General features: G+C 38.9%; 1 protein-coding gene across 2 annotated transcripts in view; it reads right to left on the bottom strand.

The window, feature by feature from the left end:
* Positions 1-9,358: 9,358 nt before the first annotated feature.
* The window catches only part of LOC129749338 (nephrin-like), a 475,038-nt gene continuing 465,880 nt past the window's right edge, over positions 9,359-18,516 (bottom strand). For both annotated transcript variants that reach the window (XM_055744277.1, XM_055744276.1), the window contains exons 17-19: positions 17,017-17,218; positions 10,218-10,276; positions 9,359-10,155 (exon numbers count right to left, since the gene is read on the bottom strand). In XM_055744277.1, coding sequence (XP_055600252.1) covers positions 9,772-10,155; positions 10,218-10,276; positions 17,017-17,218 — 645 coding nt within the window. In that variant the 3' untranslated portion in view covers positions 9,359-9,771. The remainder of the gene's footprint in view (positions 10,156-10,217; positions 10,277-17,016; positions 17,219-18,516) is intronic.

Raw genomic sequence — 18,516 nt, 5'->3', positions numbered from 1 at the left:
TTTTCATATTCCTGGGATTTTTCTTCAGTTCGTCTATTTTTAACTGAGACTTTTCTAGCATCACTTGTGACTGCTTCAGTGATTGTTCATAATTACGCAAAATCACTATTGTTTTCACAAGATCCAATTCGTCGTTGAGCAACTGGGGAACTATTTTTTTTTTGTTTCGATTATAGTCGTTTTACCATCATTATGGCATTCGCGACTTTATCAACGTTGCAGTTGGCGGATCGTTATTGAAAAACTATCCGGTACAACTGCGTTCGATGTTTACTCTTGGGCTTGAACTCGCGGACATCGGCTCAGGAGGCAACAGACTTGCCAACTGAGCTATATCAAAGTGTAGTATCTGTTCTTATCAGCTTAACAACTGGGGAACTAGCTTTTCATGTATTGTTCCCGAAATAAGGCGATCTTTCACTAACGAATCGTTCAACACACTAAAAGCGCACTTTTTAGCTTGCTCGCGCACTCGGGTTACAAAAGAATCTAACTGTTCTCCCTCTTGTTGATTTATTTTGCCGAACAAATAACGTTCGTACGTTAAGCACGATTTCGGAATAAAGTAAGCATCAAATCGTTCTTTCAAAACAGCTATGTTATTTTCCTGTGCTTCTGTAAGCCCGAATGTGTCCAACACACGAATGCAGTCTTCACCAATACAACTCAAAAAAGTTGCTGCTTGTATTGGTCCTGGCTTGCTGTCTAGCTCTGTTGCAACCGAAAACCACTGAAATTGACGCCACCACTGCTTCCATTTAGCCGCCATATTGTCTTCAATCACAAGCGCTTTTGGGGGTTTAATTCCTGCTGTGGCCCCCAACATAACTTTATTTTCCACAACACTATTTTCCGTCGACATCTTTTCCACCGATCTCCAGTACGATCGCCAATAGAAAGTTGAAGATACAAAACTCGCGTTAAAGTTCACTTTCTGACACCATGTGACATTGGAAATGATGACGAGTCAAAGGTTGAGTTAGAACTGAGGTTTATTCAACGCTAAGTACAAAGGATGGATATGTTATGATTGTAGTGGTACAGGTAGAAGTATGACACAGATAATTTGAAGTACAGACGAGTTACTCTCGTCACAACATTCTTATATTATAATGCATTGGGCTAAGTGGGGTAATTATGAACAAGGGGTAATTCTGAACAAACGCCGTAAGCGCCGTTAGGGTCATAGTAGGGACTCAAAACTGATCAAATGAGACAGTCTGTCATTCTATTGATAAGTTACAGTTATTAGGATATATTGACAGTTTTACACGAACACCACCTTAGCAGGAGGCCTCAGCCCTAACCTCAAACCATGGGAGAACAGAATCAATTTTTGAGAAGGGCGCACGATAAACGCGATTTTGCGGTACTAATATCGACAAATTCGCCCTGTGGAAAAGCGACACACAGATGCTCGTGTTTTGATTTTTTTTGGGCGGTCAGGGCTGCCAAGTGCATTGATATTTGGAAAATGATTATATTTTAAATTGAATTTTTATTGAAAAACGTTTTCATGAGTACTGAGAATTTGCAACTTTCCCCTAAATTTCTATTAGAATATGAAATTAAACGCAACATTTATCTGAACTGAATAACAACTGTCTGTATCGCACACTTAAACGATGTAGCGAATTATGTGAAAATGTTATAAATAATCAGAGCATGCAGGCTATTATTTTCATAGTCAACATCAACGTGGCTTTTATTAATTTACTTTTTTTTGTAACAGTGAATGATTTTGCATTCGTTTAGAAGTTGGAAACAACTCTTTTTACTTTACCGAGCAGTACATGAAAATATATTTCAGATGTTTTAAATTCACCTTTAAAATTCATTAGCGGAACATGGCTTATCTTCATCAATTTTATTAGAGACGCCCCGTAATGAATTCAAACGATTAGCTGTTGATTGTTAAAAAATTTAATCAATTCAGAAATATTATAATTAGTTTAAAAAAAAATACTGATTTTAGTAACGCGCTTAGCATCACTGGTGAGGCCGTCAGCTCATCAAAGTTTGAGGTTATGGCTGAGGCCAATTTTTCGCCAATACTGGCGCCCGTATGTACCCTTATAACTTGCAAACCTAACTGTATAAATTTTGTAGTTAGAATTATTAAAACAAAAAAAAAAGTCTCTGAGAAACGAAAATCGTTTTGAGACGTGTCTTATAAATTGACTCCCTCGTCAATGTGAATGGAGATAAAATGTTGTTTTTGAATGTTTAACGTTTGGTAATTGATGCTCCATGTGGTGTGATATGATTTTATGATGAAAACAATTTCCACCCACACACAAAGAAGTGTTCATTTTTACCCCATACTTTTCAAGATGCTGGGTAATTATGAACACGTGTTTTCTCTGCATTGGTTTATGATTGAAATTTACTTTTTATCTTCAAAATCACGATAACCATCCAAACCTTGAAAGTAAGCCTAAAACATTACTTCATTTTTTTTTTTGAATTGTGGATCTGTGATTATTTGAAAAGATGCCTTCCAGCTATGTAAAACTGAAAACAACCAATAACTTCTCAACAATAAATTTAAAAAATCAACAAATCTCAGTACAATGCTACAGGAATAAAGGATACAATGCAATAGGAATAAAGCCAATATCAAAAGTCATCACATAACAAGAATTGTTACAGTGTTCAAAATTACCCCATAACAAGGGGGTAATTATGAACAAGCGTTTTACGCCCACAAGCTGCAACTTAAAAATTAGAAAAAAAAAATCTTAAAATGAAGAACGGAACCAGCCATTCACTTTTGGATACTTTCCAGAATTCAAAAATTAAAGAACTACCTACTTGTTTGAGCTGATAGTATGAAAAACTGCGTAGTTTTGTTCATAATTACCCCACCTAGCCCTTTTTCATTTGTCAGGTTGAAGTTTGTCAACTATTGTCACTGACACTTTCATTATTGATGATAAATTTTTATTAGATAATCTCCAACGATGAGGAGTTTTTGTAGCTTTCATTCAAAAAAACTGTTCACATAGATAGCTACTTGCAAACATAGCAAGAATTCTGGCAACAAATTTCCTTAACTCAACGTAGCGTTCATGCAAATAGCTGTAAAATTTTGGTACAGCCACTTCAATATATTTAGCGTTTAATAAAGAATCGCACTGCAGCTCTATCAACTTTGGTTGCAAATTATCAGCAGCATTTTTAGGAGCAAACGAAAATGGAGATACAAACAACGAAAATTCTTTCTCGTATGAATTAAAGTTACGAAAACGGCTTTTGAATTCATCTAGTAACGATTCTAGGTGAAGTACGTATTTATCAAATGATGCAGCCTCATTTGCTCTTTTCAGTTCTTGACATGTGGAGAAGTGCACAAGGTTTTCTTTGGAAATATGGTTCATCCATAACCGTAACTTCGCTTGAAAGTTTTTTACATCATCACAAGCATCTTTTCCTTGAAGCTTTAAGTTCAAATTTTGCAGGTGGCCAGTGAGATCAACGTCAAATGCCAAATCCTGAACCCAGTCGTCTGCTTGAAAATGTTCAACAGGTTCACCTTTCATTTCCAAAAATAATATTAATACTTCCTCTCGTAGCAAAAAAAATCTTTTAAATATTTTGTGGCAGGAGAGCCAGCGTTCTTCTGTGCAGTAGGGAATTTTGTGAAAATTTAAGACGGGGCTACGCGGGCCGCATTGACCAAAGCCGCGGGCCGCATGCGGCCCGCGAACCCCCAGTTTGACATGCCTGATCAAAATCCATTGTAAGTATTCATTTTGAAATTAATAGAGGCTGTCTTGTTCTTGAAATATCCAGTAACAACAAAACAAAATGAACTGCAGGTATGGGCATTTTTGAACTGCTTATATCAATTCCTTTTTTTTTTTGGTTTTTATGCAAATTTGGGTTCCTTTGCTGATATTTTTTTAAAACAAAGGTTGATTTCCGTTCTCTTGTCAAAAATTTATGACCCAGTCCAGCGTTGCGCATATAGTTTGGAAAAACCTTTGCGATGATTTTGGTCGTAATATAAATAAAGACTTCGAATTTTTGACAAGCTTTATATCACCATCATGAGCTAAACAAGTTAACCTTTAATTTGTAACCAATAAAAGTTTTTTCCATGCAGTGGTTTTCAACGCATTTTTCCTCCGTTGCGTCACATTCGGCGACTTTTCAGACTGTTTTACAGTACCAAAAACGAATTGTATTGACAAGAAACTTGTCCTTTTTTGTTCTTCAATTGCTTTCTTATTTTACGAACGATTTACTTCCGTTTTTGCAGCATGGTTTTGGTCCTAATGTGACGCAACGAAAAAGGAAGTACCATCACAGAGAACTGACATCGGGCCCCGAACAAAAATTTGTTAAAATCGTGTGTGAGAATACCTACCTAAGTTTCAAACCAAATTCGTAAGTGGACTAACATCCATAAGATGTCGCTACCAGTACACATATTTTTCCATTTTTTCGACACGCTTAGAAATTAATACTCATAACTTATCTCAAATGAGGCCATTGCAATGCATGAGAGTAACACAACTTTTTGTGTAATACATTTTAAGAACATCTTGATTTTAAAAAAAATGCAAATCATATTTCAATCATACTTTAATCGCTGTCATATGTCCCAGCATATGCCCCATTTTGTTCAATCAATATTGGCGCTGAATTGAAAGTTGAATTCCAAGTTTTAAAGTATGTCTGTCAGTAAATAGTTTTCTAGAACAGAGAATGTGAACATAAATGTTATAATTGTTAATTATGGGTCGGTATTCCGGTTGATGTTATCTTGTAACTCATGTTTATAAATAACTTTAATCATTTTTACTGATTACTAACCCTGAGTTACAAGTCCTCATCTATCGATCTCAGGTAACATCAACCAGAATATCGAGCCATTTATGTTCACATTTTCTGTTCTAGAAAACTGTTAACTGATTGTAAAATTCCAACACATACTTTAACACTTGGAATTCAACTTTCAATTCAGCGCCAAAATTGTTTGAACAATATGGGGCATATGACAGCGTTCAATTGTGATTGAAATATGATTTGCTATTTTTTTAAATCATGATGTTTTAAAATTTATTACACCAAAATTTGTGTTACTGTCATACATTGAGATAAGCGATGAGTATTAATTTCTAAGCGTGTCGAAAAAATGAAAACAAAAATAGGTGTACCGGTAGCGATATGGATGTTAGTCCACTTACGCATTTGGTTTGAAACTTAGGGCTGTCCCAACGGTAGATGCAAATTTTCGACCACGCTAAAACATTTCGGCTGGCACCGGTGGCGTATATTGCTGTTTTAGCACAGTTATCGATTTCAAAATTCCCAACAGTTATACGCCTTTGTTCCAAATTCATGCAAATTTGGAACAGGATTTCAAAATATACGACTGACCCGACAGACCGATTTAGTTCACGGTGAGAAAATTTTAGCCAACAATGATTTCTTTCACACATGTTTGAGTAACATTGGGTGTGATAATAGTTTCTTTTTGAGATATTATTTGAATGTTTTTTTCGCTTCAACCAACCTATACGTAACATAAATTGAGAATAGATGTTAATAAAACCATATCATTTGAGCTTTTCATTTGGGCTCGACGAATTAGTGAATCCAGCTGATGGACAATCTCAAATCGGCTGAGTTAAAATGTTCAATTGGAACATTCCACTCCCTGCGACGAAGCAGTTACTCGAACAGGTGCCGCATGTAAGTAAGTGTTCTGTTCCAGGAAAAATAACAGTGAATTTCCATTCACTCAATTAAAAAAATGGATCAAGAACGAGTTCCGGATCTCATCAATCCTCAGCAGTAGTACGGTCAATACACGCCGAGGCAGCTTCCAAACACAAGTATGCTGAACCGGATATGATTGAAAGCAGCCAAGAAAGTCAATAGACTTTGATTGCATCATAAGTGAATAATAATTGCAAAAAAAAAATATTGAGAAATACGAAATTTATTTTTGAAATTAGTATGTATTTTTTAGTGCTGTCAGTTTTAATTTAGTTTATATTCTTAAGAATCTTATTTCACTTACAATGCATGGTTGTAAAATCTATTATTTTTCTGTTACTGGAACGTTTTATAAATATTACATTCTAGGGAGTTCCAGGATGTTATCGATAATGAAAAGAATCATGTTAAATCAATATTCTTAAACCATTTATTTGAGTTATTCACAATTGAGGATGTGCTTGCTAGCTGGTGTCCAATCGGAGCATCGAGAGATTTTTTTTAAAGTTACATGTACAAAGCGGGGAGTTCCATCAAGAAGGCCTTAACGAATCATTTGCGCGACCTTTTCATGGCGATTCTATTTACTCACTCAGCATCACCAAATCTGTGGTCTCAGCTCAATAGTCCGCTGCTGGACGGGACCGAAAAACAAAATTTCCTTTGACTTTGGGATAAATATTTCTCATTTCCTTTATCAATGTCAGCAATAACTTGAAAAAAAAATTGCTTTTTCATTTCATTTTAACAAAACCTTATTCCATTGATTCAAAGAAATTTGATTGAATTTATTGAAGAATTGTTTCAATTGACCTTTTTTCCTCGTTGTGTAGTCATTTTTGCTTTTAAATTAATGAAATCCTGGTAGAATAGTTGAAATCATTGTTCTGTCAAAAAGAATATTCGTAGAGTTAATTTTAAGACAATTAACCGTGAAACTCAAAACGTATGCAATTTTTCTAATAAAATGGGTTTTTTCTTCTCAATTATTGAGTGTCTGCAATGAAAGTGTTTCCGTTTAAAATTTGCTCCTACACCGGTGGGGACTGGGTGTTTTAGCCGATTCTAAAATTTCAATTTTTGCTAAAACTGGTATACTTAAAACCAATATTTACGCCTGAACCGTTGCAGGTGCTCTTAGGTTGGTATTTACACACACGTGTTGAGCTCCAGCTCGAACTCTGTTCTCTGTGGTACCATCAACTGGGGCATCATGTAACACTAATGACTTCTAAAAAATGTATGTCCTCAGATAATCAAACGGCTGGTGCATCGAAAGTTTTAAGGTTGATAGGCCATCGCAATTATGAGTTTCTTCAGTAATTTTCACAACCCCAAAACATAGTTTTTGACAAATTTGGGGCGCCATAATGGTCGAGAGTCGTGAAAACACCAAGTGCAGTAGTTTTTAATATTGTTTGAAATAAATATTACTATTGTTCTATCACTTAAGCTGATGTATGGAACAACATAAAGGTGCTGCATACATTCAGGTAATAAATTATTACCGTTAACTGGGGCAACATGCAACACTTTTCAACTTCAATGGCTTCAAAAAAATTTTTGTCCACAGATAATCATGCTGTTTATCCATCAGAAGTTTTAAGGTTGATGAGTCATTAAATTGACATAGTCAGAAAAATTATTGGTTTCTTCAGTAATTTATATAATTTTCTAAAAACATTCGATTTTCACCCTACTCAGAAAAAGAAGCTACTTGGTTTTTAATGAAAAAGCAAAACGTAGAAACATTTTTAACTTTTGATGAATTTGCGATGCCATGAAGGCCATAAGTCATAAAATCACCAACTGCCGTAACTTTGGTTTTGTTCGCACTAAATTTCGCATTTTTTACATAGAATTACGTTTAACCACTCCAACTCCGGAGTCCGGCAGTGGTTTAACGGCGACACTATAAAGGTACAAATTGAAATTTGTAAACGGATCTCGCGTCACGAAAATAGCCTCTTTAACGGACATCTATATCAGACATCATTTCGGGATGATTGTGTGTTGGTACACCAATACCATTAGAGGAAGAATGACCACACAGTAAACGAAAATGACCGAGTTCGGTAATTTTTTTACCGAAATCCTAACATGTGGGAATCGTTAAACTGTTCGGTATTTTTTTCGGTAAAAAATAAACGAACATCGGTAAATCGATTCTTCATTTACCGATGTTCGTTTATTTTTTACCGAAAAAAATACCGAACACTTTAACGATTTACACATGTTAGGATTTCGGTAAAAAAATTACCGAACTCGGTAATTTTCGTTTGCTGTGCAAGCTTTATTATCAAAATCCTCTATAAATAAACAGAATAAATTACGAATTGGTGCTAGAAAATTTATAAATACACCTGCCGCGAATATCAATTGGCAAGTTGTGTTTAAACATTTCAGGGTTAGGGATGTGTGTTACCGAAATTGCGTGCGCGGCTGGTGCAGCTCTTTTTTTTTGCAACCCTCTGGTTTAAACTGAATTCTACTTATCCGTGTGTTTTTGAACCAATTTTTTCATCAGTACTTATGTTTGACCTGTCTTGTTTAACCTGTAAAAGAAACTAGAGAAAGCCAAACTAAAGAAAATCTTACATTGCGAAAATAAATTATATTGAACATAAGAAAATAAATATATTCTGACAATACATCATATCATTCCACGAAAGCTCACTCATCGTTACGTCATCCTCTTTCGATTGCTGACAGGCCTACAGGTAAGACGTGCTGGGTGTTCCCCGTCCGAAGTTCAGTGCACACCGGTGAGAATGTAATTCAGGAAGAAACCCCTGCTCCAGATGGATTCGATTCAAGAATGACGGACATTCTAGGGAGCGTGAGATGTGCAGCCCACACAGCACATCTGGCTGTATGGGAAGTGCTTGGGGCTTACGAACGGCGAATAGATAATATTCAAAAATTGGTTGTTAAATTGCGGCAACAAAAATTTAACTAATTTCTAAAACTGCACGAAACTCATTTGCCGCCGCTGAGCAACAAAACCAGGTGGAACAGCACGTTTGCAATGATGAAATAGCTATAAACTCAGAAACCGTTTTTCCAGCTTTTGAAAAAAATCGTATCCCGAAATAGGTAAGTTTCATAGTGCTCTAGAAACTTATAGAGAATGAAAAATTATCGAATTGAAAAATTATCGAATTGAGAATGAAAAATTATCGAAATCGATCGGGGTCGAAAAGAATTTCTTCTGAAAACAAAGAACACGTCTAGGTGAGAAGAATCATTTCGCCAAAGGCAAACGAACACAACATTTTAAACATATTTGTTACTTTAATGTATCGGCCTTATCGGTGAAAAGTGATGTCCTTTTTAGTAGGGACATCTAAAGATAATGAAATTTATATAGATGGATAGAAGGTTAGATGAAATGAAAGATGGTGAAAATGAGCGGGTAGAATTTATTTAGAAGAATTATCATCACAGTCATGGCTAGTCAGCTACTTTCGTTATAGCTTTAATAAAATAGTGTATATAATAAAATTAGTGTATATACATAGCAAATTACAAATTGCTGGAAACCAGCAAACGAATGACGATAATGGATAATAGTGCCTTTTTCTATTGGAAATCGTAGCTCATTTTCTTTCATAAATATCAACAACACTTTTCAATACAATATACTTCATTTTATTCGTTTTTTTCCATCCATCGATTAGATTTCAATATTTTTCGATTAGCTATACCATCTTTTGGTAGAAATGAAAACGTCAATCTCACATTAACTACATTAGGATCTACCACCTAGTTACTCATTCTTCAACAGACGTTCAAAGTTTCACGGAACACAGAGCACCTCTCGCGCGTAAAAACTACACAACGGGTTTCAGATATGCACGATTTTTGCACCAAGTCTACTATTTTTAGTAATATAAGAAAAGGTACCACACAGTTGTATCTCCACCTGTTGCTACACTCATAATCATCATCATTATCATCACCATCTTCATGGACGCCATGGATTTTAGCTCGGTTCGCACAGGATATGTTACTAATTCGAATTATGCTACATCGGACAGGTCAGACACAACTCTCCGGAACTCGGGTTGTCATGAGCCGATCCTTGATGACGTTGAGATCCAAATCGGACCCACTGCTCAAAGGAGGAAGAGGAGCACCCGTTGCTATCGTTGCCGGTCGGATTCGGGACAAAGTGCCACTACTGCTTCCAGTGCCACCTTGGAAGTGATGATTTGGAAGGCTCGATTCTAGAGGAATGATACCGGGACCTACTACTCCTCCTCCGCCACTGTCGAATGTGGTGACCATCGGAAGACCTGCACCGGGTCCCGATAATATTTTGGGATCCCGCTCTAGACCCATAGTGCTGCTCAAGCTTGTCAAATCGATTGGGTTAAGGTAGTAGGAGTTTGTTGAGTAGTCGACGAAGGAATAACTCTCGGGCTTAAATAAAAAAAGTAATTTATGAGAGAATACGTTTTTCAGTGGCTTAAAATATGCTTTACCTTGTCTCTGGAATTGTTGTGGAGCATTGGCGGTGTCGACACCAATGGAGAAGACGATACTGGAAAGAAAAAAAAATGAGATAAATGAGAAAAAACCCGATTTAATACACTTAACAGTGGATTGGAGGCTTTCTTGCAGAGTATAAATTATCTTTGAAAACATATGACACTGTGATGGATTTATTATTTCTGAATTATAAATGATTTATCTATAAAAAAAATAACGATTAAAGAAATTCGAAAGCAAAAATGATCAAGCTCAATATTAAAAAAGGTGGCCAGTACGTTTTTTGGGGGATAATTGAACTGATAATTAACAAGTCATTTACTCTCAAAATATTTCAAACTGTTTAAGTTTGAGAGCCACATTACTCGACACTCACTAGTGGTCTAGGGGTTAGCCTCCCCATCTTTCATGTTAAATGACGTAGGATCGATTCTCGGCTAATTGATGAACTTTTTGTCAAATTTTCGATCGCCTACGTAATTAATCTAGCGATTGCTGGTTTCTGCTGCTGAGCAATTGGCTACCTTTTTTGGAGCCGATATAAGCATTATATTTACTATGAAATAGAAAAATTTTAAACAATTTTGTTTTTTTTTTGGTTTTGAAATATGCCCTACAGGAAAAAAATGCAATTTTTTGATACTAAATTCATCAAAATCGTGAAACCTAGAATAGGAGTTAATGTGGTAAGAACGTTTTTATGGAACATACAAATTCCCGGACATCATCGTAACTCGTCGAGCTGAGTCGATTGGTAAAGTGGGGTCTTGGACCCTTAATTAATGATATCCCCAACTGACCGTTCCCTATGCCTTTCTGTAACAAAGCCAAAAATATCATCACAGTTCGATCAGACCGACTGAATGCCATTAAAATTTATTCCAGACATTTTAAATTTATTTACAAATATTCTGGGTGGGTGGGTAATATGCAAATTATGTAACACGAGACCCCATAGTGGTCAAATCACCTCTTAATCACAACTCCTATCTATCCTGGTGCCGGCTGGGATGCGAGTAACCTAAGCGGAGATCGGGTACCCAACCCCGGTGAATGCTTTGGTCGCATGCAGACTGAGAAGGTGGCCGCACGCGTCTTTTCTCCAGGTCAGGGGCGGCTCAAATAGCGTCTGCATGAAAACACGGACACGAATTAGAACTTGGTACGTTTTAACCCATGTCCAACAAGGCAAGCTGGCTCAACTTGCTAGAGAGGCTAGCCATCTCAAACTAGAAATTCTGGGACTGAGCAAAGTCCGTTGGCCAATCACTGGAGAACACAAGACACAGTCCGGAGAAGTCCTGCTTTACTCTGGCATACGAGGAGAACACGCTACTTGGGAATGAGGAATTGGTTTTCTATTAAGCCCGCAAGCCCATTCGCCCCTTATTATATAAGAACCGATAAATGAAAGAAAAATTGTACCCAGATTCTAACACGGATTAAAAACCTTACAAAGCAGTTTTACAGTCAACTGAACAGTGTGGTTGAGAAAATTCCGAAGGGTGACATTTAAATCCATTTAAGTGACTTCAACGCAAAAATTGGCTCCAACGAGATGAGCGAAAACGGAGAGCTGTTTGTAGAATTTTGTGGAAACAACAACATGGTGATTGGTGGATTGCTCTGCCCTCATCGTCCCCAGCACATAATCACTTGGGTATCCCGAGATGGCCGAACATACAATCAAATTGACCACATCTTCATCTTCCGAAAATGGAGCCTTCTTGATGTCCGCAACAAACGAAGTGCAGACATTGCATCTGACCAACACCTCGTCTTTGGCGAGATACGACTGAGAGTTGCGCGTGTCCAACGGCGCGAGGAGAAAGTCGGATGTCGATACGACGTCCGCTGGTTGGAAAATCCAGAGGTGAAAAGTGTTAAGCAGCAGCATCGAAGCTCTTTCGGGGTGGAAAGAATAGAGCGAATCAATAACCAAACGCACTGTTCTGTGATTAAAACTGGAACTTTATTGCAAGCAAACACCTTCTTATATACAAAGGAAACTCCTAGCGTTTTACTTTTACCTGTGTGTGTTGCAAGCATACGCCAACATCGGCCGAATGCCAATGCTCCTCCTTAACACACGCTGTTTTCGGTTATCAACTGCAATCTATTCGGCGGCTCCTCCTGTAGTGGCTACTCCTCCTTGACACACACCGAACCTTATCGCCTTCAGCACGACGAGGTTTCGCTCGACGACCTTTTACCGGTTTCGCCCGACAATCATTTCCTGGTTCACTCGACGACAACCTGCCTTCGGTTCGCTCGACGACAACCTTTCGTCGCCTTGGCGCTCCTTGCAGTTCGTAGCCCAGGTTTAAGCCCTTCCCAGCGGCTCGACAACCCTCCATCGCATATCTGGCCCGACCATGTTCCATCGGATTCCAGGCTCGACACCTCCGTCAGATTTCCGGTTTGACTGTCTTCCAATTGGATACCAGGCTAAACCACCCTTCAATTGGACCTCTGGCCCGACACCTCCGAACGAATTCCCGGTTCGAAGCCTCCGCATTGATCACCGGCTCGAAGCCACCAAATCGTTTTCCAGCTCGACCCCACCGAAAGGATTCTCAGCTCGGTCACCTCCGAACGGATTCCAGGCACGACCACCTTCCATCGGGTTCCAGGTCCAGGCATATCACCTCCGAATGGATTCCCGGCTAGACGCCTCCGAACGGTCCCGGGCTCGACGCACTTCCAATCGGTTCCCAGGCTCGACGCACTACCAAACTGTCCCGGGTCGCCCTCCTGCCGCTGCCAATTCCACTACTCTCCTCCTTTCCACTATTACTGGGCCCATAACCTGTTAAGCGACAGCAACAGCAGCACTTTCGGAGTGGAAAGGAGAGAGCAAAACAATAACCAAACTCATTGTTCTTTCTTATACACAAAGGAAACTCCTAGCGTTTTACTATTGCCTGCGTGTGTTGCACGATTTCCCTAACATTGGAGGAATGCCAACAAAAAGGGCTAGATAACTTACTTACTTTATGTTACCGCCACCTCCACTGTTGACGATCCGGGGCCAGTGTCTTCACTTGGTTCCAGTCAAGATTCTCGTCGACATTTCGGATTTCGGCGACTAGGCTTCGCCGCCACGAGTTTCTGGGCCTGCCTCTCCTTCGATGTCCTTCTGGATTCCATTCTGGCGCCTCTCTGCAAATCTCGTTTTCATCTCCTCGTAGCGTGTGCCCAATCCATCTCCACTTACGTTCCCGAATCTCGATTTCTAGCGCCCTTTGATGACACCGGCGATGTAGTTCCTTATTCGAGATCCAGTTGCTAGGCCACCAAGCGCGGATGACATTCCGCAGGCAGCGGTTTACAAATACTTGCAGTTTTCGCGTCGTTACCACCTATGTGCACTTAGTTTCGCACCCGTACAGCAATACGGATTTGACTTTTGAGTTGTTAATTCGGATTTTCGTTCGTAGAGAGGGCCTTTCTGATCCGGGTTTCGATGTCTTTCCTGGTACCACAATCAGGCGTTATCTAGCTACCAAGATACTGGAAGCACTCCACTTTCTCAACCTGTTGCCCAGCTACCATGAAACTGGAGGAATTTCCTGTGTTGATTTCCATCGCCTTGGTCTTTCCGACATTGACTTTGAGACCTGCTGCCTTGGAGCTTTCGGTGAGGTCGTCGAGTTTGCTCTGCATACATCCCTGTCTCACTCCAGCAGTTACTGGGATTGGTTCGGACAAGACACCGTCGTGCAAGACCTTGCACGAAAATGCCTCGTATTGTGCTTCGATGAGATGGACTAGTTTCTCTGGGACTCTGGGAGCAGAAGAGAGTCCTGGAGTTCGTTGATTTGTTCCAGTATGATTCGTAGTTTTGTGATGTGGCCCACACATGATCGTCCGGATCGGAATCCAGCTTGATGCCTTTGGAGTGTAGTGTCGATTTTATCCTGGACTCTGCTCAGGATCACTTTGCAGAGTACTTTGAGGGTTGTACAGATTAACTTTATGCCTGGCCAGTTACCGCACTCTGTCAGGTCTCCTTTCTTTGGGACCTTTAGGAGAATACCCTGCATCCAGTCGCCGGGAATTGTACAATGTCATCGAAGTGACCCCAGCAGAAAGCTGTCGAATGATGCTATCGAAGATTAGCCCTATCGACGCTGGTCTTGAGAGAAGATCCCTTCAAGTTCATGTGCGTTCCGGAGTTGCTATTGCAGAGTTACGTTTGTTTTGATGTTCAGCCAATATACTTACGAACATCAGTCCACTATTTGCCATCGAAGCCGACCAGTGGGACTCATTGTGGCTGCTAGAAAGTGAGCAGTGCATCCGTCTTTAGTTGAGATTGGAATGGAAATTAAAATAGACGTCGCGACGCCAGACCTGCCTAATGCCCACTCATGACACTCAGGTGAACTCCTGAACCGTTGCTGTTGCCTGCTGTTGCTGTTATTGCTGCTGTTGTTGCTAGAGCCCGGAAGATACCCAATCTGCCCAAGAGATGCCCCCAACAAGGGCTCCCCACGTTGCGGCAAAAATTTCAACACGAGCTGCATGTGCATCGTACAGAGGTACTTAGTGTAGGCAGCCGATAATACTAAAAGGCCAAGTTCGGTTTCAAGTCTTCATTGTTTGACATCTTGAAGTGATCTGCCTCCTAAACATTCTCAAACTTATCTAGGCCTACCTGATCCTTACATTAGTCTACTTCTTTTTTTGTTTTTTTATACCTTCGCTTTTTTCTTTAAAATATTTTTTTTTCTCTCGCTGAATCATTTACATTTCGTTCCGTATACAATGGTTATCTGAAAAGTCAGGGTACTTTTTGATTCAAATTATTGAAATGAGCTACGCTAAGCTTGATTTCGCTCCAAACATGAATTCTTAGAGCAGCTCTTTATTAAACTCTGATGTAATACCTGTCCTTTATCCAAATGGATAATTATTCTTATAACAATGCCTCGACGCCTTATGTTATACCCGAAGCTGTGCTTCAAAGTGTACTATGCGGAGATATGTTGGATATCTGTCATATTAATGTTCAAAGCCTTTGCGCTCGTCGATTTTCTAAGTTCATTGAACTAAGAAATCTTTTTATCAACAGTACAGTAGACATTATTTTCATGTCAGAGACGTGGCTAAGTGAAACCGTAAATGATAATCGTAACAGGCATGGAGGTGGCGTCTGCGTTTACCTTAGAAACAACCTTAAATGTAGAATACTCTCAAAATCAGATACTAATGAAGAAAATTCTATCGAATTTATCCTGATTGAATCATTTCTGTATGAGATGAAGTTGATATTTGGCCTTTACTATAATCCTCCAGAAAATGACTGCTCCGAAATACTTATTATTCATGTGGAACAATTTGCTTTGACTCATAACAGTTCTTTTTTCATTTGCAACTGTAATATATATCTTTTAAAACAATCCCTAAGAATTCAAAAATTCAAAGATTTTTTTAATTTCCCAAACTTTAGATGTGTTAATAACGAACACACATTTTTCTACAATACCGGCTGTTCTTTACTCGATTTGCTTGTATCAGATTCACCTGTTACCATACATAGACTGCTTGAAAAATTCATAGAGTAAAACGGCATAGAAAGAAAATTGATACTAGAACGAATTGACGGAACGACTAGTTGTTTAGAAAAAGAAGAAATTCAAGTTAAATATGTACCCGCAAATTGTAACAAATTTAAAGTTTGAAATCTTACGTTGCAAGAATAGAAAAATCTACAAATAAAAAAATGTTGTATCCCAGATGTCAACGAAAAGACGGTGCAACATTTGTGCTGACAAGGCAGGGTCGGCCTTCAGGATTTCAGCAGGGATGCAATTGATCCCAGGTGTTTTGTTGGATTTCAAATTTTTGATTGCCGCTTCTATTTCAGCCAGCGCTGGCGTTTCCGAGTTGCGCTTCGAGCTGCGGGTTCTGTTGGCCATCGCTATTTGTCACTCGGAAGAGTTGTTCGAAGTGCTCAGTCCATCGTTTGAGCTGATCTGTTCGATCGGTCAATAACTGACAAATAACCATCGGCCAAATATCTCATTCGGCCCATTGTCCTATATGGCTGGACATCCTTCGGCCCATTCGGCTTAGCACAATTTCGACGTATTGTTGGATAACGTGCTGCTATTAAGCCTACCCCTTTTCTGATAGTTTCTGATAGTCTTTTGGCCTGACGGCCTTCGGCCGAATGTCCGAGCCTTAAGAAAAAACGGCCAATGACAGCACACAAGCCTGAAAATGCCGACTGGAGAACCCCTTCGCCACAGACAAACTCAGGGCCAGGATGGCTGTTGACGGAGGCAGGAAACAGCGCGACTGACTCATGAGTCCTTCAGGGGTCTCTTTTATTCCAAGTAATTACATTTCGGTGCAAGAAACCCAGTAGAAATCGAAGTCCAAGAGTCCTACGGATGATTTTGTGAGTTGAGTCTGTGGTAAAGTGGAATAATATATTCCACACATGAAGCGTATAGCGTAAACTCAATCGCCTCCAAAATTTTTAAATACAGCTTCGAACGAATTCGATTAAGGTTTTTTTTTCTGTATCGAAAGAAAAATCTATTCTATTTGTTGTCCAAAGTTAGAGATAATATTTTTAGAATATGTTCTGCCCACCTTTCGGGTTCATCCTATTTTGGGAAGCTCCTTCCTTACAACTACCTGTTAGATCATTTGAGAAAATCAGTTGCAACGCATTAGCTCTGTTAGTTTAAGTTACCCCAACGATATGCTCGATAGCAAGGTCCGAGAATAGAACAAATAGACAAAACTCCTTTGCCCCGCGCCGCAACAGATACTTACTCATATTAAACTGAGCCGGTATCACATCCGGTTCCGGTTCGTCCGATTCGTTGGCATCCTTTGAAGTGTTTTTCTTCCGCAAACTCTCCCGATGGTTCTGGCTCAGATGCTGATGATGGTGCTGCAAATGATGATGCTGATGATGATGGTGATGGTCATGATTCTGATCGCCGGGGCTATGCTGTGTTTGGGAGTTTTTCAGCTGGATCCGGGATGTGTATGTTTTTTTGTGGGAAAGAAGAAAAAGAAGAACAGACAGAGAGTTAATTTGCATGATGGAGCAAGGCTAGCAAACAGCTAGAACGTCGTACAGTCGTCGTCAACAATCAGTCTATTTTTGTTCTACAAGACGAGTGCGCTCCAAGGGCAAAAGATAGTTAGAAAAGCTCCAGTCGTCGACGTTGAGGCGGATGTGCATTAAGAGGTTCCGGTATTGATTGGCTTTCCCTGGCTTTTCCTTGGGTGCCTATGCAGCCTGGGTGAGCTGAAGTAGGATCCCATCGGAAAGTGGATTAAACCGGATTCGAGCGAATCGAATCAATCGAAATAGAAAACTATTTTAAATCAGCAGTAATGAGAAAAACATTGCAAATAATCAATTTCGAATTTTGATCAAGTTACAAATCCAAACGAAAAAACAGAAGTTTTTGATTTGTTTTTAATAAACTAGAACTTAGTGGTCTGAAAATCCACACAAAATCTATGTTTCATATTTTCCATAGTTCTTTCATATAGAGGAGAATGCGGATACTTGATCCCATTTTCTTATTTTCATCATATCTTTTTGGTTGAATTTAATTACTTGACATCTTGGCATTTTCTGACAGCGTATAAGTTTCAAGTTAATATGAAACTTCTCTTATATATAAAAATGGAGGCGTTTTCTTTGTAACACCATCGCGTATAAACGGAAGGTCGGAATGAAGTGAAATTTGATATCCGAGGGTTTTTCGGGTCAGTGATGGTTTGTATAACAGCTTCGAGCATTTCTCTTCCAAACAAAATCAACATGAAATGGGACACAATTCGAACAACTTTCAGACGATTTTCAAGAAAACTAATTCACGAGCACAAAGAAATTACAGATGTGTAGATGAAGTAAAAACATTTTCTAACGATTTATTAAGTAAAAGGTGAAACGAAGTTTACAGGGTCAGTTAGTGTTTATATAAAGAACGATACTTGAACCCGTTCCGTAGATAAACTAAAGGATTTTTGTGAGACGAAAAAATATGATATTCTTAAAGTTAAAGAAGGAGACTCGATCTTTTCTAAAAAAAGACATACACTATCAGCCAAGTTTGGGATCACCCCCTCAAAAACATAAAAATTTTGATCGGATGTAGTGCAGTTATCTTATGACATATTGAATTTCATTTGAACTTGCTTTGTTAAAATTTAGTTTAGTTTAGTTTAGCTAAAAATGATAATTTTCACCATAGCCTGACCGAGATAAATGTACATACAAATTGGTTTGACCATTTTTTCTTGTGTGAGAAG

The sequence above is a fragment of the Uranotaenia lowii genome, chromosome 2 (assembly GCF_029784155.1).
Source record: "Uranotaenia lowii strain MFRU-FL chromosome 2, ASM2978415v1, whole genome shotgun sequence".
Taxonomy (NCBI): domain Eukaryota; kingdom Metazoa; phylum Arthropoda; class Insecta; order Diptera; family Culicidae; genus Uranotaenia; species Uranotaenia lowii.
The sequence above is the reverse complement of the archived record's forward strand: the minus strand, read 5'-3'. Positions and strand labels throughout refer to the sequence as shown.